The sequence below is a fragment of the Giraffa tippelskirchi genome, chromosome 11 (genome assembly GCF_054371585.1).
Source record: "Giraffa tippelskirchi isolate mGirTip1 chromosome 11, T2T-mGirTip1v1.2.pri, whole genome shotgun sequence".
NCBI lineage: Eukaryota > Metazoa > Chordata > Mammalia > Artiodactyla > Giraffidae > Giraffa > Giraffa tippelskirchi.
The window spans coordinates 2,741,033-2,767,346 of record NC_137285.1 but is presented as its reverse complement, the minus strand read 5'-3'; the positions used below and the strand labels follow the sequence as shown (position 1 = coordinate 2,767,346).

The 26,314-nt window shown below is 42.6% G+C and overlaps 1 protein-coding gene and 2 non-coding genes across 49 annotated transcripts in view; 1 reads left to right on the top strand and 2 right to left on the bottom strand.

Annotated features, from left to right (window-relative positions):
* The window catches only part of EIF4ENIF1 (eukaryotic translation initiation factor 4E nuclear import factor 1), a 45,081-nt gene that overhangs the window by 6,388 nt on the left and 12,379 nt on the right, over positions 1-26,314 (bottom strand). For 8 of the 47 annotated variants that reach the window (XR_014068974.1, XR_014068972.1, XR_014068973.1 and 5 more), the window contains exons 3-14: positions 18,724-18,797; positions 16,619-16,746; positions 15,283-15,569; positions 14,887-15,088; positions 11,297-11,472; positions 6,666-6,801; positions 6,272-6,451; positions 5,386-5,618; positions 2,457-2,528; positions 1,821-2,004; positions 831-910; positions 346-485 (exon numbers count right to left, since the gene is read on the bottom strand). Coding sequence is in view for 42 of the 47 variants with exons in the window: in XM_081542358.1 (XP_081398484.1) it covers positions 346-485; positions 831-910; positions 1,821-2,004; positions 2,457-2,528; positions 5,386-5,618; positions 6,272-6,451; positions 6,666-6,801; positions 11,297-11,472; positions 14,887-15,088; positions 15,283-15,569; positions 16,619-16,746; positions 18,724-18,797 (1,892 nt within the window). In the remaining 5 variants the exon portion in view is untranslated. Of the gene's footprint in view, positions 1-345; positions 489-830; positions 911-1,820; positions 2,005-2,456; positions 2,529-5,385; positions 5,619-6,271; positions 6,452-6,665; positions 6,802-11,296; positions 11,473-14,886; positions 15,089-15,282; positions 15,570-16,618; positions 16,747-18,711; positions 18,798-26,314 lie in introns of all 47 variants that reach the window. The other 39 variants (XR_014068970.1, XR_014068971.1, XM_081542353.1 and 36 more) reach the window with 12 other exon arrangements.
* Positions 20,366-20,473, top strand: LOC145528005 (U6 spliceosomal RNA). Its single transcript, XR_014070085.1, has one exon. It is a non-coding gene; the product is annotated as a U6 spliceosomal RNA (small nuclear RNA).
* Positions 21,368-21,439, bottom strand: TRNAR-CCG (transfer RNA arginine (anticodon CCG)). Its single transcript has one exon. It is a non-coding gene; the product is annotated as a tRNA-Arg (tRNA).

The following is a 26,314-nucleotide window of genomic DNA, read 5'->3' as shown; positions in this document are numbered from 1 at the left end:
TATTTGATCAACAAACTTGACTCAGTTTGATACTCAACAAGGAGCCTGAGGGTGAGGAAGCAAGGTGTTTTACTTTTCATCATTTCATAAGTATAACCGCAAATAAGTAGCTATGTCAGCTACATCTGTAAAACGAATCCTTTAAATGAAGAATATAAATAAAATTATATAGGATGAAACGCCTATGCCCCTGCAACAGAATTCAATTATACGATTTCCTCTACTGAACATTTGGTAGGTAAGAACTGTCAGCATATGTTGTACAGTGTATCAGTGTGTACAACAGAAATGATACTGTGGATAACTCATTTGCAAATCTCCACAAGGGTAGGATTAGAAATTTACCTGTTTCTGAATCCATCTCTGGTTCTGTCCACCTGTGGTTTGCCAAAACCAGGCTGGTAGAAGTTTGCTGCCTGCACCGCGAGGTCATGTGGCACGGCCAGCCCCTCCAAAGCTGCCTGCTGCAATTCTAGCTGGCTCATCTGCTGGACAGATGTGGCAGAAGGGGAGTTAGCACAAGAATGACAGTCAGTGCAGCTTCTACAAAGGTCTCTCTCTGATCTTTCAGAAGAGGTATGTTTTAAGCAGCAGCTAAGAGACACTAAGATACTGCAAACCTGCCTAAACTGTGCTGCCATCCACTGAACTGGATGTTAGGGATTTATGACTTTATATGGTGATATAACTTCACCAATTTTCTAGCCTTCACTGAGCTTGAGTTACAGTTCAAAACCACTTCCAAGCATTACAGCCATGTAATTCTATATCCCACAAGCAACAACAAGGGTGAAAGCAAGAGACTAGTTTGAGAAAGAGCTCAGCCAGACCTGGGCTGTGACTGGGCTCATGGGCTTGCGCATGCCTTGGAATGGATCTCCGAGAAGCTGCTGTGGTCCTGATGTGAAACCTGTTGGGAAGGTTACAGATTCAGTGCGTGTCAAGATAGCACCTGTCCCTCAGAGAGGCATTATCTCTACTGCACGATGCTCCTCTCTGAGCACCATCTCTTTCATGAAGGACTGATCTCCTGGGCTGATGATGTCACTCTTCTGTACCCCTACAGTGGGGACCTCACGGACCTCTATCCGAGCACTTCATGATTTGAGCTGCTGGTGTATCCATCCCCCACTAAGCTGTCTCTTCAGAGCTGAGACCTCTATCTGGGAGAGAAGAGCTTTTCTAGCCAGTGATCTGGTTCACGTAACCACACCAGCTGGTACCAAAGCAGACACCAGTGTTCTGAGGTTCACACGCTTTCCATCAGATCTCCCTAACTGTGGAAAGATTACAAAAACTTCCTCTCACAATATGCCTGGCAGGGGTCAGAACAGCCAGCAGCCTCGAGTGGTCGAGGGTACAGGAACACTGAGGTTCTGCACACTCCTTTTGCTAAGACAGCTTTCTGGAGGTGCTTCTCCCATCCATGTCCTGAATCAGCCATAATGCCTCACAGTTGTTGGCAGAGAGCCACTAGTCTGACTTCTCGATGAAGGAAAAACCTAAGGAGCCGAATTGATTTTTTTCAGTTGAATTTCCCAAATAAGGAAGATGACTAAAGAGCTGGATTCAATTTAGTTCTCCAGAGAAAAAACATAAAACTGTAACATAAACCTATTTATCCAGAAGGGCAGCTAGATAATTATCTTCCACTTGTGTCCTTACCACCCCCTGAAAAAAGCATAACAAATCAGCATGTTTCTTTTTAAACTCTTCAAGGGTACCAATGAAAAAGACTTTGCCAGTTTTAGGAGACGTGTATAACCGAGGGAAAGGAGAAGGGAAATGACAGATGGACACCTATGCACAAAAGCATTTACCAACTGGTGATGGTATTCTGGGACGAAGGTAGTCTGCGGAGGCTGCTCTCGTCTGAAACACCTGTGACAACGGAGGAGAGGGTGCTCTTTGGCCCAGTAATGATGTTGTAGGCTCCAAGCTCCCCATAAGGCCACTCAGGAGATTGGAAGAAGCAGGTCTCTGAACAGGTGGGCCCAGAAGTTCCTAAAGGCAGAAAAGTCAAATCCTTGTGAACATACCTAGTTCTTCCTCCTAGTCAGAGGCTGTGGATTATGAATTTGGAAGCCAATGATGAATCTCCCTCCTGCTTCATTGAAGGACTTGGCACATGTACATGCAACGAATTTCTCTGAATGTTCAGCTACCAACATTTCCTTTAAGTTAGTGCTATAAATATAGGTTAGATACTGTAAATTTCCACAGAAATTGCAAACCTGCAAACGGGAAACCAATGGCTTTACTCGATCATCTTTTTTAGCCACCAACCCACCCCACATTTATAGCTACAGAGAACTATGTCAGGCAGCAAAACCGTATCCTTCGTTGCCAGGCAACACGGATCATTCTCTACGGCCCAAAGCTGGCCTACTACACAAAACCAGTTTGGAGGACTACTGTTCAGGACTCCAAGGCCTCAGTATAAGATAGTGAAGTACCTGCAAGATGTTCTTAGGGACAGGCTGGCCTGGAATCTCAGCAGGGGACATCAAATGGCTTTCAAGGGTTCGCTAAAAAAGTCAAAGGAAAACTGGTTTTAACCTTCTCACATACTTATAGATTAATTGGGGACCACAAGAAAACATTAAAAACTCCCCAGGGAGTTGGCACTTAACAGCAGAATGATGTCCAAATCACAGAAAACTTATATCAACTTCTTACTCTCTTATTGCACAGGTCCCAAAGATCGCGGAACAGGAAGAATTTTCACATGTACATTTGCAAAGTCCACTCAGAGACCCTCAGACAAGGTCTTTTCCTCTGGTAACCCTAAGTCCATTTCACTATTTCTAACACTGCATCCAAAAGAAGGGAAAAAGAAAACGGCGAAATGGGGGAACACTTGTTTAGTAAGAAGCCACAAGTAGGAAACTTTGATAATTTACAGATTTTAATGTTTGCAGCAACCTTTGCTAGCTATTATCTTTAACAAGATTTACAGATCATAGATGGTACAAAAACACATGGGAGTTCGGCCAAAATCATTATATTTCAGAGTTTCATATTTTAGGAAATTTAAACTTTATTATTTTTAAACAGCTATTCCAAAGTGGGTCTCCTATTCAGGGTGAAATTAAAATCTTCCACTTTCAGTTCTTTTAATGCAGTAGGTTATATTTTGCATCCACCTTACGTTACCTCTGGTGCTTCAGGACACCCTTGGGTGTCCATTTAGCTCTGCCTGAAGTGCGTTCTCTGTCAAGTTTCCCTTCCACCAGCTAGAAGTGCGAAGGTCCACAGCAGTGTCCTCAGGCACGACAAATAGCCCACAAATATGCAAGTGTTTCACTGTTGGGTTTGGAATTGGAACTGACTGTAAATGATTTTAATAAGATCTCCTCAAGAGTCATTTAATTCCAGCTAACAAAAACACATACACAGCTTTATACTAGATGGCTTACTATATTTGGAGGATAGAGTCTACAACTTAATTTGAAATAGAGTTTAGATTGAAGCAATATGTCCTCTTTTGGGGATAAACAATATGACTGAACCAAAATGGCTGGAGGCAGATCAGAAACAGTATACATAACACACACAGCTGTAGGAACTAAAGGCCTGGAAGCCGTCCATGACAAACAGCAACAAGCAAACTAAGCAGTATTTTGGGATAATGCCTGGTGCATTTAATAGATTTCCTTGTTTTTTTTTTCTAGGTTGAGTTTGTGTTACTCTTTGCCTAGCACCTTAAATTATATCATCCACTCCTTTATGCATCTGTTTGAGGCTCATTCCCTCAGCCGAAGCCAAATATATTTCAGAGCACTGAACCCCCAATATCAGGCAAGTTATCTTCACAGCTCAGGGGCAACTGTGTTAATATCAAGCCCTAGAAATCATATCTGAAACAAAATGTTCAAAAGCATCAGGTAAACAGCTGAACCCCCCCCCCCCCTTGCTCCCATTTCTTTACTTACACCAAACGAAGCTATTTACAAGATTTGACCCACACTGCTGTAGTCAGGACCTAATCACCAAGACATAAAGGTAACAAGAAAGCAGAACAGGACCATTTACAGCCAAGTGATCTGGTCCTCATTTGAAAGCATTTACATCCAATAGTTCCTTGCATGGAATTATTTAAAGCAGCTTACAAAGAACATTCCCCTGTAACTGGCATGGTGTGGTCAGATACACAGGAATAACTCTACCTATCTGAGATGTCTCCTTCTGGAGGTAGAGAGTCAGGTAGGTAGGCCAGGAACAATGGTATCTCTGTTAGGATTTATCACTAACAGCTAGTCATATTCAAAACATCAAAAATCAGCTGTTCTCCCTTGGTACAAGGCAAATGAAACCGAGGCTTCCCCCATGGCTAACCAGTAGTTCCCATACAAGAAGGTGTCAAGAAAAACAGGAGGCAAAACTCAATTTGGTAAAATTGCGATAACTTAGCAACTAGAGTAAGTCTGTTTTTTTTTAAATTAATATTATTCGATTTACTGTTTCCCTTTCACTTTGTAATCATCAAGGGTTAGCAATACTAACACACAGACCATGGCTGAGAGGCACCCTCTAAATGTGTTATGAGAAAGACCAGTACAGGCTACACACCTGCATTTACTGACATACAATGTCCCTGTAACCCAACTTCATGCCTAAAGGTGTTTTTATAAGTTTGGAGTCACAGCTTTTTCTATTAGTAAATAAACAGAATGCAATTGTCTTGAAAAACCCATCTTAGATACTTTACAAATGCCATGTATATCTGTCAACTACCTAATCAAGAAAGCAAGTAATCCCAGGTATCTGGAAGTAATTAGAAGTTGTGAAAAGATTTTACTATAAAAATATGGTAAATTATTTTAACTCAAGTAGCTGAATAAGGGCTTCCCTGGTGGCTCAATGGTAAAGAATCCTCCTGCCAATACAGGAGATGCGGGTTTCATCCCTGGGTAGGGAAGGTCCCCTGGAGAAGGAATGGCAACCCACTCCAGTATTCTTGCTGGGAGATGCCACGGACAAAGGAGCCTGGCGGACTATAGTTCATGGGGTTGCAAGAGAGTCAGACATGACTTAGCGACTAAACAACAAACAGCTGAATAAACAGAAAACTTTCTCTCGAGTTCATCCCAAAAGGTATTTTTACACCATTTTTTTTTAAGCACTGAGTTAAGATAAGCAAGTTATATCTGAATCTATCAATCTCTATACTGTCACACACAATACATTCAGATAAACCTGCTTTTTCAAGTAACAAACAGTATAGTGGTAATTAGAGAACACACAAAAGCATCAAGGATCAAATGACTACTAAAGAATTTCCAACTTACTCAGAATACCTTTTTAAAAATCCATTTATTAGATGGGAAGTGGAATAGAAAGAGAGAAAAGGAGAAAAGGCTGGGGTTTGTGCCAAATACTTACACTGACTTTAGGCTGAGAAGGCAAAGTCCCACTTGCCTTCATGGTGCTCACTAGCTTGTTGAACGCAGTCATATCTCCATCTTTTCTGAGCTGCCGATTGCTGGTCACAGTACTCAGGGTCTCCTCTAAATGTTCTGCCATAAAGGGAGTCGAACTCTTCACTTGCTGGTCGACCTTCAAGCCCTTGAGCCCTGCTTCCACCTCCTCCACGGAAAGCACAACCCCTGAATGTGCTGAAAGGTTGAGAAAGTCTAGGTTAAGCCAAGCAAAGGAATATGTGGTAGGAATTCTCTTTGTATTCTGTGGTGGATAAGGGGAAAATGATTTATTTCACAGTTGAAGTGAAGTTTTCAGGAAAGACTGATACCAAAAACAGACAACCTGAAGGCACTGAGATCCTGCAGGGGGATGTCTATTATAAAGAGTTCTGGAGACTCGTTATGAGGGACAGGAATCCCAGACAGCCCAGCAAGAACAAGAGGGCTGCCTGCACAATGGTTCTTCTATCATGAAGGCTGCATGTTCAGGGCTTATAACCTAAGCAAGAACATGGCAGACCAGGGCAGAGGTGTGAGCAGCTGCCAAGTTATGCTCAGGAGGACTAAACAGTCACTGGAGGGTTATACTCGGGCTCCAGGTGAGCAGGACTTAGAAGAAAGGTTCTTGCCACCTTGCCAAGGTCATCAGCTCATGACCTGCTGATCTGGTAGATTCTCAAAAGAGGTGGTACTGTTTGATAAAAAGTGTTTCTGAAGAACATTAAACAAAGCCCACCATCTATTTGACTTTTGATGAAATAGCAGTCTGTTAGAACCGATTCTGCCTTAATTAAGACTGAGCATCCAAATGTTTCAAATACCTAAAACAGACTCTAATAGACACTTACAGCTCTCTTTAAGCTTTTCTTTATTTGCAGAAAGGCTGGAAAGGAGCGGTTTTAAATCCACTTTGGCTTTCTGTAGCATTTCTAGAATATCCACTTTAGTTTCGGCATGGTCTTCTAATGGTATAGGAGCAAAATAATTCCCCGAGTTCTGTCCAGGAGAGAGGATGGCTTGTTCCAGACCTAATATGGCAAGTTAATATATGTATAATTAATTGGTCCTCAATAAAGCACAGAAACACATCTTCAACAGTATTAAAAGGACACAAATTGAAGGATATTTTTCAGTATCCAGAAACCCATGAACACTAATGCACCCCTGACTAATGAAGAGGAAATGAACCATATCAAGGAAAGCTCAAGCCTATGTCCAGAGCAGAATCTGAAGCAACTGTACCTGCAAGCCTCTCCAGTTCCTCATGAGGTGTTGACCCAAGGCTGCTGGATCGGCTTCCTGATCGGCTCGGGTTAGAGAACCACCTACTGAACCGACTGGCAGAAACTGAACCTTCTCCCAAAACATCTTCTATCATCTAAAGGGAGAAATGAAAGAAGCTAAGATAACAGTTTCCGGGTGAAAAGGACAAGAAGGTTCAAATTTTAAGAAAGGGTCACTTACTTTGAAACTTCCTTTGATGCTGCTGACCTGAAGGCAAACACCCTCAGAACTTAGGATTTTGAACATCTTTAACTTCTGTTCCCCTCCTGGATCGTTTCTGAGTAACCCAAACTTGGGCATAACCGTGCACTTTCTAAGCACATGAAGCAAAACCTCTGTGCCACAGAAAGTGTTCTGATTTTCTATCATTTGCCTCATTAGAAAATCCATGAATGTTCTAAGAGGGCACAGTTTCAAAATCAAAGTCAGCACCAAAGTAAAGCATTCCACTGCCAAGCTGATGAGTGGCCTTCAACTAAGCATCAGGTGTGGAGAGCTGATGAAAGAAAACCCTTGCTTTAAACTTCAACATCCTCAAGATTGTAATGAACACCGTGAAATCCAATGCTGCTAATTTCAGAACCCAAAAGCTAAAAAGTAGAGCTCATATTTCCAAGTCAAAGTTTAGGAAGTGTCAAAATGTGAAAGACGAACTTTTAAATGATCTCTAATATCTGTTTGAACTTCATGGAAAGTTTCAGGTGTTTGTTTTCTTTTAAATCTGACCTCCATAGTTTTTGGTTTAATAAAGCAATTAAATGATGCATTATGATCAGAAATAATTTTTCAAGTGTTTCATAACAGTAATTTCTATTACCAGTCCTTCTTGAATACTAGATTTAAGCATTTTTTGGAAAGAAATTTTCAGTTGTACCCTATTATAAATCTAATTAAATACCCAAATTGATCTTTATGCAGTGCTCTGATCAATATTTAGAAAAGACAAGATAAAGCAAATATCAATCCAAAAATGAGGCCCATCCTTGACAATAAGGCATAAACAGCAAACAGGTTTTTCCCCAAGACTTGTACATATATGACGGAGCTAGGGACTTTGTTTTATCTGAAATCTAGAACTCATACTTCTGTCTTCACAGGTATTGTTCAGCAGATTCAATCACATTCCACTTGTAAACTCTCACACCTTGAATAATGCCGATTTTCAAGTGCACTAATTTGCAATCATTAAATTTTAAGATAAGCATTATAAAGTGATGTTTCACTGTGAAAAATTGGGAACTGTACCCAAAACACAACCGCCTTGGTGAAAAGTGGTTATTTTTAAAAGTAAAAGCTACAGCTATTTAAAATATTTTAATTTTGCAAAGAGTTTGAAATTTTACAAATAGCAAAAATAGCTTTGCACTGTACTTTGTTTTTATTTCCTCTGATCATACTGTATAGGAGAAAAACCAGAAGATACACAGGAGGAACATGAAAAAGTAAAGAAAGTAAATATAAAGTATCTGGATGTTTTCTAAGGATTTGACAGTAAGTGTTGAGAAACTCATTTCCATATTTTGATCAGTGACCAACTTTGTTAGAGAAGCTAAGTTTTATTCTAGCTAAAACATACGTAGAAACAAAATTGCTTTTACACATGTTTACTGGAAATGCCAATTTCAAGAACTAGAGCGTTTTGAAGCCAAAAAGAATCCTAAGAGTCAATCTGGTCAGTCATTTTTACCACAGAGCCAGCTGGGATGCTCCAATGCTCAGCTGAATGCTGCTACATCCCACAGCCTCCTCTAGTCAAGAAGAGGAGGCTGTGAACTGCAGTCTGGTATGTTTCAGCTGCTCCTTCTAGACATTTTTTAATAGCATTTTTAAGGTAACCCATACGACTGCTAGTTTGGTCAAAGGTCGTTTAGACTGCTCATATCCAAGGATTCATATTATTCTGATACAGATACTGTGAAATATCTTTGCTCTTTTGACAATTACTAGCTTTTACTGATCAATGCTTTTCTTACTTTCCACTTTGATGGAAACATCTATATTTTGTATTTGCTTCATTCTAGTGTGATTTTTCTTTGGATTTCTAATGAATGCATTTAAGGCTGCATGTTTTCTTCTTAGCATACTTTTGATTACACCACCAAGGTTTTTCTTTGTCATGTTCCTGTTCATCACTAAGTGATTTAGGATTTCTGTTTTGATTTCCTTTTCCTTCATTTGACATAGTTCTATGTACCTGTTATGTGTCAGGCTTTGTGGTAAGAGGTGCATATCTAAAATCAACTCATTTTTAATTATTTATTTAACTGAAATTATTTGCATGTGTGATCCAAATTTTCATTTTGTACAGATTTTTGTGGCTGTCAGCTTCTAATATATTGTAATGCTAGTAAATATAACTTACAAATATAGGTGCAATTCTGTTTATGCCAATTAATACCCAACATTTATGGGGCCTACTAAGTGCCAGGTACTATCTCAAACATTTTATATCATTTGTCAGTTGATATTGAAACATTATATTGCCCTTATTTTCCCCAACTGATTGGTCATTTTCTGAGAATTATGAGTCTAGTTGCTTATACAGCACAGAGCATCTCTTTTTACTGATCCCAGCTTTGCTTTTAAGCAAACCTATTGCAGAATATATACCTTAGTGAGTTGTACCTCCAAAACCTAGAGAGAATTCCTAGCCTAGGTTCCTATTCAGAATTAACCAAATTTTGGTTGAGGGTGAGGGCTAAAGGATAGGATGGTGCTGTTTCCATTCCTCCCTTTTATATTTTATAGAAAGTACAGTTGTGGGGAATTTGGAGTAAAGAACTATTAACTGAAAGTACAAAAACTAGAATTCAGTTTTCACTACTTACTAGCTATGTGACTTCAGGCAAGTTATTTAAATCTCTCTGTGCCTGCTTCCTCATCTATAAAATGGAAACAGTTGTAGTCTAACTTACAAGGTTTTTCTGGGGATTAAATGACTTGTTAAATGTAGGGCCTAAAACAGTCGGCACGGTATGCATGTTATCTGCTATTAAAAGTTTAGCTTTCAATTCTTTCTCTGTCAAGGCACACAGGTAAGTTTCACAGGCACTCACATTGGGAGCCAAGTACAGGCCTCTAAATTTTGACCTTAGCTGTGAAAACTTTTAGAATAAGATTTCCATCTGTCTTCTAAGAGAATACAAAAAAAAAAGGTCACTAAACACAGTTGGTGTAAAAATAAAAAATTACTGTCCCCTAAGAATTTGAAAAGACCACTCAGTTTTACATCAGGTAAATTAAACTCACATCTGGGTGCAACCCTTCTGCTCACAGTGAGCCGAAGGACTACAGCCAGCTCCCTGTAAGCGAGGTATCAGCCTAGAAGACTAACAGTCGGAACTGTGCCGGAACTTAAGGAGCGAAGCCAGGCAGCTGCCAGTCGGCTTGCGGCCACCCTCTGCCTGCTCCCGACCAGCACTGTGGACAGGTGTGCTCTCAGGTCAGGCTGCTCCACAATAAGGTAAGTTCAGAGAGGTGCAGTAAATGCTTAGAAACTTTGGTAGCAATCTGGCATTGCTGAGATATTTTTACTTTATACTAAAGTATTGGTCCTCAGTAGATTGGAAATAAATCTGGTCCTCAGCATAGAGAATTTAAGCTCTACTGCCCTAGCACTCACCTGTGGCCCTGTACCTCTGAGTGCTATGCGGTGTCTGCTCACCTACTCTGGGTGGCCATCCTTTAGGCTGTGGGCAGCAGGCAAATGACAAAGGAGACAGGACAATGCTGCCTGCTTGGTCATGCCCAGTTTTGTCCACTCATGTAATAATAATAACCAAGAAGCAGTTATAGTTGAGGACTCAAGTTAAAGTCTGTGAACCAGTAATTCTAAAGGACTGGCCAAACTTTCTAGCTGTATTTCATGTCCTATAAATGATGTCCAAGATGTACAGATGCTTTTGGTCAAATGCCTTTAAAAATTCTGTCTCATCAGACCTATGCACTGTTTCAACGACTCCAGAGTTCTGAGGGCATAGGTCACAGTTTTATATTTCCTCCGAAAATTTGATGAGGCGTTGCTAATCCCTAAGTGGTCAAAGGGGACGGGGCAAGGGCGGGGACGAAGTGCAGGTTTGGGATATCTTATTGTTTCTGCTTTAAAAGTCGAGAAAGATTAGCCCTCAACAGTTCAACAGCGATAGTGATAGTGTCCCACGTTCCTTTGCACAAAAGGTTTTCAGAACTATCACATCACACAGGTACCACCTAACCAGCGTTACCCGAGGAATGCAGATCAGTGTGGTACTGACCACCAGTTATAAAAATCCACCTCCACAGTCAGTTTTTACAACAAACACTTAACTATTTAAAAATAGAAGCAATGTTTTTAAACATCTGAAGAATTCTTAGTCCAATGGTAACAGCCTGGAAAAAGAGTTAACTGACAGAATCCCCACTCAATCATTTCTATTTAGCCTCTCAAAACAAAGCCAACAAAAATTCAAATAATATTTAAGAATAAAAGTCAAAAAAACTCCCAGTCATCTAGCAAAACAAAACTTTTAAATAGAATCTTAAAGACTCAGGTCAAATTTAACCCCAATTGGCTGCTCCAATTGTGATTATAAGCATCCTGCTACACTCACCGAAGCCAAGCATGGCACCTTATCAAGGTTAAAGAACTCATTAAAGTCAAATTCTCCTGGGGACTGCTCGGGCAAGACGGCCTCCCTTGGCACTTCCTGATCAGCAGCGGGCTCCTGTTCGAGGATGACCTCCACCTCATCCTCTTCAGCCACTCCTCCATTGCACTCGACTATGCCTGAAAGCAAAACCGGACAAAGACAGTCTGATCAAGCACCCCGCTCCAGAGGTATCTGGTGGCCTCAGCACCATCACAAATGCAAAAGAGCCACGGATGACTTTAAAAGCAGACTTCCTGCGCCAGTGTAGCACTTGCCACATATGGCTCCTATGGGAGCCAGGGGAGGAAAAAGCCCGAGTGCCAAGCCAGAACACCAACTTGACTCAGCAAGGGCTATAGTACCCCCTCTGCCCCGTCTTCAAGTTTTCCATAATGCAGTGGGTCGTCTTCTAATTTTTTTTTTTAAAAGGACAATCTTTGAGCATATCTCATAAGAATGGAACCAAATTAACTTCGCTCAGCTTTCACCCATGCACCTGCATTAACACTTTAAGTCCGAGTAGTCGTGTGAAGCCCAGTCCAAGGGCAGTTTTCACTCGCCTAGTGACTGCAGTTCATCCTTCAAGGCGAAATTCAAATGTCACCTCCACTGGGAAGTATGCCCTGCCTACCCAGTTTTACCCTACCAGAAAACTAATCACCGCCTTCTCTATAATGTTTGTGTTATCTCTCAGAGTACACATCACACTGTATTAACAGTCTGATGACACTCATCAGCTTTGCCTTACTGTGCAATGCCTGGTACATGTAAAACTCAGTTACGTCCAGTTGTTAGGATGGGAAGATAAGGGAAGCTGACATCTTAGTTTTAGCCAGAGGATGGGCATAAAGCAAAATCCTTCAGATAAAACTTATTTTAAAAACTTTAAAATTAAAGTGCACTGAGAGATACAGGAAACTCAACTTTTTAATATGAAGAACAGAGCTCCCAAAGCCCTTCCCTACAAAAGCACCTGTGGAAGAGCTGCTTATGGTTTCAAAGTCACAGCAGATATGAAGTCCTCCTAGGGGAAAAAAAAGAGTGCCAAAGCCTGGACCCATCCCTTCTCGAAAGGCCCCAACAGGCCTGCAGCCTTGTTATCACTCAGCCAGGATATTCTAGACCAAAAGAGGCTATGTGCTATCACCTGCTTTGGTTCCAACAACACTTCAAAAAGCTAGACAGCAAGGCAGGGGACTACAGCAACTGAAAGGTTAGGTGACCTGCTCACCCAGGTCTTGAGATGGTCAGGTGGCGGAAGCGTCAGCCGGCGGGGGGGGGGGGGGGGGAGCAGTGCTCCTCCACGCCCTGCTCTGTGCTGTGCCGACGGCAGCACTGCCCCTCTGCAGAGGTGCCCGCCCCCTCAGGGCCCTGGGCCTCCTGAGGGCCTAAGACCCCAGCAAGACGGCGTTTTTGTGCCTCGGACAAGGCAGTGGGTCAGCATACATTTAGTGCCAGCCAACAGAGGCTGACTGACATTTAATTAACTAAAACTACTACTTTGGTGGAGGTATTTTCCTCATTGTACAGACAAGGAAACCAAACCCTAGAAAACGCAAACAACAGCCTAATCAGTGCCAAGTCTGTGTCCTCTTCCACTAGAGCAGTGCTTCTAACTCATTGAACCCACTGGAACCTGTCTGCGTACTTCACGATGAGAGCCAGCAGAGTCTGAAATTAGTTCAAATGCTCACAAAAAAGCTTTAATGATTCTCCTATTCTCCTGTGTGGAGATGAGAACATCTCTTAGCAGATGAATGGCTTTTGCAAGCAGCAAAAGTGCCCTATGAGTAATTTTATGCCAGCTTGAGAGCAAAATGGGTCTAACAACTGAGAGTAGGTAGGAATATGCTCTAGCAGACAAACACAACTGGCTATTTATTATGATAGTCTCCAAAGCCAGGGACCCAGGAAAGATAACTAAAGGTTAAGTTTTATCGTATTTCAGAATGAATATATACTTTTCTTTTTTTGGCCTTGCAGTGCAGCATGTGGGATTATCTTAGTTCCCTGACCAGGGATCGAACCCATGCCCCCTGCAGTGGAAGTGTGGAGGAGTCTTAACCACTGGGCAGCCAGGGAAGTACAGAATGAATACAAATTTTTCATTAGAGAGAACACAAATTAAATTTTCTATCAATGGAGGGCTTTAACCATTTCCTCCTTCCAGACAATTTTTTTTTTCTGTTTATAAGTTTATACATATTCCAACTTCCATTCGTCACCATATATACAATACCTAGCACTGGGCCCTATATACTAGGTGCTCAACACACACTGTGTTAAAACCACGCAGGCAAAGAACACATCTGTTTTGTTGATGGCTATACTCCTAGCACTGTGATGTGCCTGCAAAGAACTCAACATACTGAGTTCAATGGAAAGCTAAAATACACACATAAATGGGCTCAAATGCACTCATCGGCCCTCCCGTCCTTTCATTCTTGCAGCCAAGATGCAACTAGAGGACGTGTTCATCTTAAAGACAGTGGCTAGGGTAATTAACCGATGGGGGTGACAGAGCCAGGACCCCTGGATTCTACTTGAGGCTCTGCCATTAAACCCGTGGGGCAGGGTTCCCGTTGCCACCTTTTTCCAGGCCTGTCTCTTTTTGCATTTGTGAGGTGAGGAGGTGACACTACTGATATATTTTGCTACTTATGGTTCCTTCCTTGTTGACACAGGAATGGCTGAAATTCCTATTTCATCTTAGTGAAAAAAAAGATGGGCTTTTTCTCACCAGAAGCCTGATCTTTACAATTAGGTGAACAGGTCACACTTGGTAGTGCTGCCTTCGCCTAACTGAGATAAGACAAAGGCATCTCTCAAAGGCAGTTTAACCACAGTCTCTCAAGTTGCCCACTTGCCTCTTCACTGCTTCCTTCCAAGACCACCAGCCTGGTCACTGCCCTGAACACGACTATGAGCCCCCACCCTGCAGCAGGCATCCCTCACACTTCAGCTCTGCCTTCTTCAGTTCAGCCAGGGAGGTGCCTGAAAAAGTGAGTTTGGGAGAAGCCAAGTGACAGCTGACTAGGAAGGCCTACCACCATGGTGAGGGAGGTGGGCTCAGAAGCACAAGCATCTTGCTCAACTTCACTACTCACTTCCTCAGTGTCCACAGACAAGTCACAGGAGCCACCCATGTCTCCATTTGCTCATCTGTAAGATGGCTACGACAGTGTCTACCTCACAGGGTTGTTAGAAGTAGGATTATGCAGACAAAATGCTTATCACATGTCCAGCACACATGCGCTCAATGAACGTGACTCCTCGTTGTCTCTATCACATGCTCTTACCTTTGGGGGCCCTTTCGTGTACACAGTGCTCTTACTGGGTAGGGGAGACTGCTCTGTTTAGCACTGCGGGCAGGACACAAGTTGAGGAGACGTACAGCCTACACACAGTGAGCTCACGCATAGGAAGCAGTTTCAATATTAAAAACTTGCCACTTCTAACACTGCTGCCTATCTCTAAGTGTACAGTTAGGCCAACACTAAACACGTCTCATTTCAGAACAGTGAGCTTTCCCTCCCAAAGGTTTTGCTGACCTTCCTTCACAGAGGCTGTTCGTCGCCTTGTTCTTTTTCTCCCCTTATGGTCTTCTTCCAGTATCTTATCGTCAAAGCCAGTCAGCTCAATGGTTTCGGACTGACTCGTGGGTCCAGCTGAGAACCATTCTGGTTCTTCTTCTGTGTAGGAATCGTTTCTTCTACGCTCACCAAAGACACGCTTACTATCCACAAAGTCCCTCTGGAAAAGTACACAATGCAAAATAAAAAGTAAGATTCTAGTCAGGGCATTTCTACCTCAGTCCGAGTCTTGATGAGTTGAGTGATGCTCACTGATGCGATGAAGATGCTCCCCACCCCGACTCTCGGCTCCTCCCTCTGGACTAAGAAACGGGCCGTGCTCACCCAGCATCACAGAGTAAACAGGAGACAAACCCTGAAACGCTTGTCCTTGTAGTCCCTCTCCCGGTCTCGGTCTCTCACGTCTCGCAGGTCCTTCTCGCTAAGACGGTGATCCTTCTCAAAGGTCCGAGCAGAGATGATCCTCCCACTGCCGATCCTGCGTCCGCCAAGCAGGCGGAGCCCGTCGCCGTCTTTCTCCAGCGGGCTTCCAGAGCGCCGGGAGCTGACGGCAGCCGTCACGTGGCAGCCCCCTCCAAAGCTGCGTCTCTGTGGGCTGAGAACAACATCTAAGTCATCTTCCTTCACACGCTCTCGTGGATCTGCAAAGATGCCAGAAAGAGAGAGTCAGGTGAAGCAGCAGGGGTAGTTCTCCTCCCTGGGGGGATGTGTCCATGACTGGTGGCCACTGGGGTCCTGGGAAAGAGTCACCACTGAAACAGCCAGAGAGTTCACATATTTAACAAAGGCTAGGCCTTCTGCTTCATCTCTCTGGAGGAAGAAACGTACTTCATAATCAATAATTTTCCATGATTCATCTCCACAATCCTTTTAACTAAATTCTTTCTTCTTTTTTGGTTGTACAGCATGGTATGCAGGATCTTAGTCCCGGTGTGTGTGTTCAGTTGCTCAGTGGTGTCCAACTCTCTGTGACCCCCTGGACCGGAGCCTGCCAGGCTTCTCTGTCCATGGGATTTCCCAGGATTTCCCGGACCAGGGATCAAACATGCACCCCCGCAGGGGAGACGCAGAGTGCTAACCACTGGGCTGCCAGGGAAGTCCCTTGACTAAATTCTTATCTCTATAATTACTAGCAAATATTTCGTTAATTAATAAAATATAGTAGGTGTCAGTATTTGAAACAGTAACTACTTTAAAAGTTAAAGTCTCTCTTCAACAAATGGTATTGAACAGCTGACTATCCATATGCCAAGAAAGCCTAATCTTCACATTGCTATCACATACGAAAATTAACTCAAAGTGGATCACAGATATAAATGTGACCCTTAAAACTGCAAAGCTTCTAGAAGAAAATATGAAGGAAATCTATGACAGTGGGTTTGCAGTTTTCTTAGGCATTGACACCAAGAGCACGATCTACTTTAATAAAGGATAAACTGAGCTTGATCAAAATCTAGAACTTCTGCTCTTTTAAAGTTACTGTTCAGAGAAGACAAAAGCAAATCTACTCACCATGGCCACACAGGAGGGGTATGATTTTACTTGCCAGGTAATCATAAATGAACTGTTACATCAGTTTTCTGATAATGATACTTTCTCCCAACGCCTAAAACTCACAGCTACGAATGAAGCCAGGAGCAAAGGGCACTGCCTCTGAAATTGCTGCTCCCACTGCTTGGAGACTGCTTACCTACTATCCTGCGCACCAGGGAAGGCCGGTCCGTGTCCAGCTCTTTCTTCAGGCTCTCCACCGGTGAGCTCCGCCCTGAAGCTGGGTAGAGGGAGGCATGCCACTTCTCAGGGTCCCAGACACCATCACTGCAAGTCAACGGGCACCATGGTCAGCTCCTGCGCCACAAACTACACAGGTAGTCTGACTTCTACTACTGCAGGAGACAGGCTATGGAGACCCCTTTCCAATGTGAAACTTCACGGTGACCATCAGAATGGTTCCCTCCTTCAAAATAAAAACAACTAACAAATTCTGCAGTACCTTGGTGGTGTTCATGTAACAGAAATAGTCACTTGAAAAGCAGTGGTCTGAGAGTAAGTGTATGAACCCTTGTCCTATACAAAGAAATGCTCCCTAAACATTGATTACTCAGTTTACTGAAGCTTAGTACAGGGAGGAAAAAGCCCCTCAATCCTCTCACTAGAAGCAGCTCCTGGAATGCTTGGCGTATATTCCAGAATTTCTATGGACAGTCTTGGTTTTTCCCTCTAAGGTGCGTAGTCCAGGTCTGATATTGTTACTCCCATGCTAATGATGGGGTGGCAGGTGGTGCCGTGTACAGAGCAGAAGCTCTGGAGCCTAATGATCTGGTACCAAACTCCAGCTCTGCCACCACTGACTGGGACCTCTGGACCCCTTACTGAGCTATGTCCCTCAGTCTTGTGCGAAAAGGACTTCCCCGCCCCCAGGTCAGACCAGGCTGTGCCACACACTAGCTCTGCACCCTGCACTTGTCCTTCACAGCCTGTGCTGGTGGTCATGACAGGCTCCCAGGAGTATCTGGATCCCTGCACAGACCCACAGTCCAGGATGATGGTATGGAACTCGCCAGCACCTGACACACAGTACTTGCCACACAGCAGGTAGCAATGCAACCTTTCTTCAGTAAGTCAGTGAACTTCTAGGTCTCAAACTCCTCATAATAAAGGAGGTATTACCTATCAAGGATCACTTGGAGTGTAAGAACCCAATAAATCTTAATCTCTGAGAGAAGAGAAACAGCAGAATGAGAAGCCCTTTCCTCCCTCTCTTATTTTCATTATTATCAATATTATTAGGCACAATGGCTCCACCTCAGGATTAAAGTGAGTATGTGTGCCCATGATAACTTTTATTTTATGCCAAGGAATAGTTGTAACAAGAAAATTCAATTTGAGGCATAAAAAAACCTTTACAGCTTTAATGAAGGAAAAAACCAAAAACAAAAAAACCCCAAACTCCAGCTAATCTGAGACTCAGCAAAAAATACTAACCAGTTGGAAAAGCCATTATTCAAGGATCACCCTTACCAGGGGCAAGTGGTGTGGAATCCAGATTCAGCAACCCTATGAACCGTCCATATACAAAATTTTTGAAAAAGCATGCCCTATTTTACCAAACAAACACTTTATATTCTTTAAAAAAAACGTGGGCCAATATGAAGTATTTACCTTGATATTTAAGTGACCTTAGAGTCTTAAGATAACCATAAGAAATCAACGTAGGGTTATTGTAAGAGACTTTCAGACCATTGTTAGCTATGGCCTTCTCAAACCAAAGCTTTCTACCTCTTTTGAGGGAGCCCAAGATGCAAAAGGACTAATCTCTGAATGGCCTAATGGTTCTCCTGTTTGGTGTGGAGGGGGCTGATAAAAGGCTCAGAGTTCTCCTGATCATCCTACTCGAGGCAGGCCCTTGAAGAAGGACCCTCAAAAGCATGTGCAAAAAATCACTGGTGGAGAGAAAAGACCCCGGCTGGGACTCCTGTGCGCAAGTCACCTCTGCTTTGTGACTGTGCGCCTTTGACCAAGTCATTTTCTAGTTTTAGTTTCATCACCAGTTAGTTGAAAGGGAACTGGTTCAGCTGTCCCTGGAGTTCCCTGCAGCTTGTATCTCTGAATTGTAGCTAATCGGTAATGAAGCTGATGAAGACACTTAGTCATGTTCAAGCTTACTTGCAATGTATTCATGTGGAAACCCAATATCATTACCCCTGAAACCTCCCCACTTGTTAATTCTAGCAAAACAATACCACTCGTAATTTACTAAGTTTGGTATAACAAGAAGCTGACCCCCACAAATACCTGTCGTATTTCTCAGAGAGGCATGAAGGCCTCTGTTTGGAATGAGGGCGTTCTTTAATATCCAAGAGCTCCTCCTAGAAAGAAAAATCATATGGTGATTTTTAACAATATTTCTTGGGTCACATACTTTCAACTTACTTTTGTTATCAGTAACTGAGTGTCTATATTAAGCAGTTCACACAATTCTCATTCATTTACACCCTGGCTTACTCCTGAAAGGGCAAAGTCGGCTCAAGGTTCTCACTAGCCGCTCAAGCATAATTGGCAAATGATATTAAGTGATCAGTTTATTGCTAAAACACATTCTCTCATACACTTCTATCCAGTAATATACTCCACAACACTGAACGCTGATAAGGCATGGAAGCTTCAGGCTTATATAAAATGTTCAGCTAAACTGACTAGTCTTAAATGCACCAGAATCCAACTTACAAGGGGACAGATTTTCTTTTTATTGAATAGTGAAATTGCAAGGGGAAGAAAAAGCATCCCAAACACCCATATACCATTTATCTTGTGTACATGTCCTTAACATTCACAATCCCTCTCCTAACTTATTTTGGTGCTCAAATTGAGAGCCTCTTCAAGCTGGCTCCTGTATCCTTTTGACACACCCCATCATCTTAAATTTTTATTTATTTATTTAGGCCGTGATGCCTGCCATGCAGGATCTTAATTCCCCAACCAGGGATTGAACCTACACCCCCTGCAGTAGAAGCACAGAGTCTTAACCACTGGACCACCAGGCAAGTCCCCCATTCTTTTTTAAAAAGCACATTTTTACTTTCTGCCTTACATGTACCCATCCTGTCCTAGCCTTAAGAGTCAGCCATTTCTCTGAGAAACCCAAGTTCCTATAAGTGGAGAACGGTCTAAGAATTCAAGGTTTGGTAATTCGGTATTCTCATTTGCTTCCAGATATGTTATATACCTGGAAAATGAGAAAAGAAGAGAAGGTAAAGGTAAAGGAGAAAAGGAGAGATATACCCATCTGAATGCAAAGTCCCAGAGAATAGCAAGGAGAGATAAGAAAACGCTCCTCAGTGGTCAATGCAAAGAAATAGAGGAAAACAATAGAGTGGGAAAGACTAGAGATCTCGTCAAGAAAACTGGAGATGCCAAGGGAACATTTCATGCAGAGATGGGCTCAATAAAGGGCAGAAACAGTATGGACCTAACACAAGCAGAGAGATTAAGAGGCAGCAAGAATATACAGAAGAACTGTACAAAAAAGATCTTAATGACCCGGATAACCATGCTGGTGTGATCACTCACCTAGAGCCAGACATCCTGGAGTGCAAAGTCTAGGGGGCCTTAGGAAGCATCACTATGAACAAAGCTAGTGGAGGTGATGGAATTCCAGCTGAGTTATTTCACGTCCTAAAAGATGATGCTGTTTAAGTACTGTACTCAACTATGCCAGCAAATTTGGAAAACTCAGCAGTGGCCACAGGACTGGAAAAGATCAGTTTTCATTCTAATCCCAAAGAAAGGCAATGTCAAAGAATGTTCAAACTAGCGCACAACTGCACTCATCTCACATGCTAACCAAGTAATGATCAAAATTCTCCAAGCGAGGATTCAACAGTATATGAACCAAGAACTTCCAGATGTTCAAGCTGGATTTAGAAAAGGCAAAGGAGTGCTCGCTTCAGCAGCACATATACTAAAAATTGGAACGATACAGAGAAGATTAGCATGGCCCCTGCGCAAGGATGACACGCAAATTCGTGAAGCGTTCCATATTTTTAGTAAGCCAGAAAGAAAAACACCAATACAGTATACTAATGCATATATATGGAATTTGAAAGATGGTAACGATAACCCTATATGCGAGACAGAGTAAGAGACACAGATGCATAGAACAGTCTTATGGACTCTGAAGGAGAAGGTGAGGGCGGGACGTTCTGGGAGAATAGCATTGAAACATGTATATTATCATATGTGAAACAGAACACCATTCCAGGTTCGATGTATGAGACAAATGCTCAGGGCTGGGGCAATGGGATGACCCAGAGGGATGGGATGGGGAGGGAGGTGGGAGGGGGGTTCAGGATGGGGAACACATGTAAACCCATGGCTGATTCATGTCAATGTATGGCAAAAACCACTACAATATTGTAAAGTAATTAGCCCCCAGCTAAAATAAATAAATTTATTAAAAAAAAAAAAAAGAAAAGGCAAAGGAACCAGAGGTCAAACTGCCAACATTCACTGGATCGTCGAAAAAGCAAGAGAGTTCCAGAAAAACATCTACTTCTGCTTCACTGACCATGCCAAAGCCTTTGACTGTGTGGATCACAACAAAATTTGGAAAATTCTTAAAGAGATGGGAATACCAGACCACCTGACCTGCCTCATGAGAATCTGTATGCAGGTCAAGAAGCAACAGTTAGAACCGGATACGGAACAACAGACTGGTTCCAAATTGGAAAAGAAGTATGTCAAGGCTGTATACTGTCAGTTAGTCACCCTGCTTATTTAACTTATATGCAGAGTGAAGTGAAGTGAAGTGAAGTGAAGTTGCTCAGTCGTGTCCGACTCTTTGCGACCCCATGGACTGTAGCCCACCAGGCTCCGCCGTCCATGGGATTCTCCAGGCAAGAATACTGGAGTGGGTTGCCATTTCCTTCTCCAGGGGATCTTCCCAACCCAGGGATCGAACCTGGGTCTCCCGCATCGGAGGCAGACGCTTTAACCTCTGAGCCACCAGGGAAGTCATGCAGAGTACATCATGTGAAATGCCAGGCTGAATGAAGCACAAGCTGGAATCAAGATTGCCAGAAGAAATATCAATAACCTCAGATATGCAGATGGTACCACCCTTATGGCAGAAAACGAAGAAGAACTAAAGAGCCTCTTAATGAAAGTGAAAGAGGAGAGTGAAAAAGCTGGCTTAAAACTCAACAATCAAAAAAGTAAAATTATGGCATCTGGTCCCATCATTTCATGGCAAATAGATGGGCAAACAATGGAAACAGTGACAAACTTTATTTTCTTGGGCTTCAAAATCACTGCAGGTGGTGACTGCAGCTGTGAAATTAAAAGACGCTTGCTCCTTGAAAGAAAAGCTATGACCAACCTAGACAGCATATTAAAAAGCAGAGACATTACTTTGCCAACAAAGGTCCATTCCGTCAAAGCTATGGTTTTTCCAGTAGTCATGTGTTGATGTGAGAGTTGGACCATAAATAAAGCTGAGTGCCAAAGAATTGATGCTTTTGCACTGTGGTGTTGGAGAAGACTCTTGAGAGTCCCTTGGACTGCAAGGACATCAAGCCAGTCCATCCTAAAGGAAATCAAACCTGAATATTCATTCGAAGGACTGATGCTGAAGCTGAAATTCCAATACTTTGGCCACCTGATGTGAAGAACTGACTCACTGGAAAAGACCCTGATGCTGGGAAAGACTGAGGGTGGGAGGAGAAGGGGACGACAGAGGATGAGAAGGTTGGATGGCATCACTAACTCGGCTGACACGAGTTTGAGTAAGCTCCAGGAATTGGTCACGGACAGGGAAGCCTAGTGTGCCGCAGTCCACGGGGCTGCAAAGAATTGGACATGACTGAGCAACTGAACTGATGTTATACACACACACACACCTGCTCGTATACATATATATACACAAAACCATTGCCTCCTTTTTATATAAACATTTTCACAGTAAATTAAAAATAGCAATTCCCAAACTCTCAGTACTAGTAAAATGGTACAGCTGCTTTGCAAAAAAGCATATACCACTGTGACAGGGCCTCTACAACACCCTTGTCACAGGCCTCACAACAGAACACTTGCTGTTTGTCTGATCACTGCTTCCCCTATCTTGGGGTGAATATGGAGGGACAGAGTTACTCTCTTAGCCGTTAGGAATCACTGCACAGAAGCATGCCATGAAATCACTCAGTGTCATCAGACATCTGAGGCACCTCAGTGTTTTCTCCATGATAGCAAAATGCCTGAGAATAAAAAGACATTTTAGTTTTAATACCACAATATCAATCAGGCGTTTACATTTATTTATGATTCACTTATGAATTGTGTCTTATTAATTGGGTAGAAATACCTAGAAAAATTGGGAATGTTGAGATAAACAGAATCCCAAACGTAAGAAAATGTCTAGAGGCTACTAAAAATTCTGAAAAATACTGGCAAAGCACTGACATACCACCTGCAAACTGGCAGTAGCAAGTGGAGGTCAGTGAAATCTGTGTGATGAACAATGTCAGAAAGGCAGGAGTGACACAAGCTGGTAGTGAGGGGTGGGGTGGATGGACCAATAGTAGTTATGATGACAGAAGATACAACAACAGAAATCCTAAGGACAGTAGGGCTTAAAACATTTTCCATTAAAACAGGAAGGACCTTGCAATATAGGAAATACTTACAGATACACCAAAGGAAAAAAACACTGCAATTTTCTGCTATTTGAAGCAGCTCAAAGATGAGTACACACCTATCACTTCACCATTCACAAATCCAATATTAAACTGAGAACCCCAGTATACTATTAAACCAAGGGCAATATACTTCATCCTTAAATAAGTATATTGTCAACATACAAAGTTTCTAAACAGTGTGGCTCTGAAATGTTTTAACTCCAAATGATAACAGGGAGCCCAAGTGATAGGTGTTCTTTATTATTACTATAGCTGTTTGCTGAAACGAGATACCACTTCATGTCTGCCAGGATGGCTGCTTAAAAAAAAAGAAAAGAAAACAGTATTGACAAGGATGTAGAGAAATTGGAACCCTCTATCATTGCTGATGGGAATGGAAAATTGTGCGGCTATTGTGGAAAATGGTGGCAGTTCCTCAAAAAGTTAAACACGTGACCTAGCAATTCCCCTCCTAGTTACACACCAAAGAGAACTGAAAAATTACAAACCTATACAATGCAACAGTTAGCAATAATACAGAATAAGTACTGATACAATATGAGCCTTGAAAACACTATGTTAAGTGCAAGAAGTCAGACACAAGAGGCCACATATTGTGTGATTCTCTCTATATGCAACCTTCAAACTGGGCATATCCACAGAGTGAGAAAGTAGGTTAATGGTTGCCAGGGGCTGGGGAAAGGGAACCATGGGGGGTGACTGCTGGTGGGTAGAGTTTGTGTTTGTGGAGACGAAAATAGTCTCCAATTAGATAGTAGTGATGGCTGTACAACTTTTCAAATTTACTAAAAACCACTAAACGGTACATCTTATTTTTTAATGTTTTATTCATTGGACACACCGCATGTGGGATCTTAGTTCTCCAACCAGGGATCGAACCCATGCTCCCTCCATTAGGAGCTCAGGGTCTCAACCACTGGACCAGCAGGAAAGTCCCTAAACGGAACATTTTAAGAGGGGTGCATTTTATGTATGTGAATTCTATCTCAACAGCAAAAAAGTTTTAAGGAAACTAAGAGGTTCAGTTACCAAAGGTTAATGTTTTGTTTTTCTTTTTACAGATTTATCACTCAAATTACAGATTAATAAACACCAACGACTCTCAGATACAGAAAAGAGGCTCAGATTGGTAAAAATGTTTTATCTTTCTCTCCCATATTATTCTAGTTTTCTCTGTCGACTATATGCTTGGCATGTACTAGGTGTGAACGCTCAAGTGACTGTGCAAACCTGACAGGCATGTAAGAGCATGAAGGGGAGTTACGGGCACGAAGGTTGGTGCACGTGGGCACCAACCGTGTCAGCAGCACCATCCGTGCCAGGGTATGCCTCTGACCAAAGAAAGGCAGTGGCCAGAACACAGCCCACCTGTCTACAGAGGATACAGAGTCATTTACTTTATTAGTAGGCCAAGAACTTGGAAAACAAAACAATTCTTGAATTGTAATAATTGCTGGAAATAACATCTTTCTATAACATCTTTAAACATCTAGGTCAAACTATATACTGTTTTTGAGAGCAGGGCTTCTAAAACCAGTTTCACAGCATCAAAGAAACTGCATATAAACATATTTGAGCAATTTCTGCAATAAGTGTTCTTCTCCATTGGTGATCCAAAGACCTCCACTGGATTCTAAGAGATTAAGAAGTAGCACTTTAAACCAGTCACGTTTCTCAAAATGTGGCCCAATGTTCACCCTAACATTTGGGGGAAAATGAGATCCTCCTCATAGGGTTTAGAGAGTTAAACCTGTTACCTTCAGCAACGTCTCAGGTTGCTTAAGATGGTTTCCCAGCCTGAAAGGATCCCCCACGTTAAGTGGGGAGGAGAGAAACCATTAGCTAAGTCAACACAAACTCTGCTCTTTCGTAACTGTCCACAGAACCCTTCCTGTGTGCCGGGCTTAGTGGCTAGCACAGGCAGATGACTGTTGTCCCTGGCCCACTGTTCTCCAGTCTCTCAAGAGATGTCTTCTTGAACTCGCCATCTCAGGAGTTCTTAACAGCAATTATTCCTGAAAAGGAATCTCTTTGGGATACTTTCAAAGAAAATCTTCAAGTTTGGTGAAAAGCAGAATACTTCAGAGTGCTCATTTTGAACTGAATATGTTCCCTCCCTATGAGTACTTCAGGAGGGAACGGGAGATTACCCTTTTGTAGAGTTCTGACAACCTACAGAAACTTGCAACATGGACAGATTTACTGAAACTATCATCTGGTCAAGAGAAGAGTTATTATCTGAGACCTTACTTTTTTTGCATAAGTGACTAAAACCTGACTGGGCAAGAATAAGCTGCTAATTCCTTAAGAGTCCCACACCCATAGAAGTGTAAACGTATTTTCTTAGGTTTAGCAGCCTTCCTTAAAGAAAATGTGTCAAGCTTTCCCAAACAATCTATTTGGGAACTACTAACATGGACACCCACTTCCAGTGATCAGAATTAAAGTAGAAAGCAAATGATGTAAGCCCTTATACGGTTTCTGCAGAAATCCTATGCGTTCTGTTGACAATCTGACCTAGAATTTCACACAGGACACTTAGCGAGATGTTCTTTACTTCTGTGAGCTGAGTTTAATTCATATGAGTAAGATGTCCAGGTCTTTTGAGGGGGGTGGTGGTGCTGTGCCCTGCGGCGTCAGGGATCCTAGTTTCCCAGCTAGGGATCAAATCCGTGCCCCCGGTATTGGGATGAGGGGTTTTAACCACTGGACTCCCAGGGGAAGTCCCCAAAGCCCAATTTTGTATGATTACCTTGGATATTTCTATTTCACTGTTAGCTGTCCAAGCACCCTGGAAGTGACCCAGTACCTCACCTATGTGCCTGTTCTTCCTGAAAAGGGCAGACGTCCCTGGAACAGCATTTGGGCTGGGTCCCCCTTTGACCTCCTCTCCTGGTCCCCACCCTCCACACGCCCACTAACTTTGGGCTTGGCCCATGAGGCTCTCAGATGGTTGCTGACTGACCTGATATCTCAATCTATGAGTCACATGACTTTTCTGAAAGGCTTAGAAAGCTTTTAAAAATAGCAATGGGGTAATGGCATCCATAGGTGACAGCCAGGCAATGGTAAATGACCGACAGAGGGTCCGTGGGATTCACTTCCCATCCCCCACTCAGGGAGTCTGCTGAGGGGGCACCATTCAGAGCAGCTCTTACAAGCAGGTCAGGGTTGAAACTAGATCCTGTAGGGTC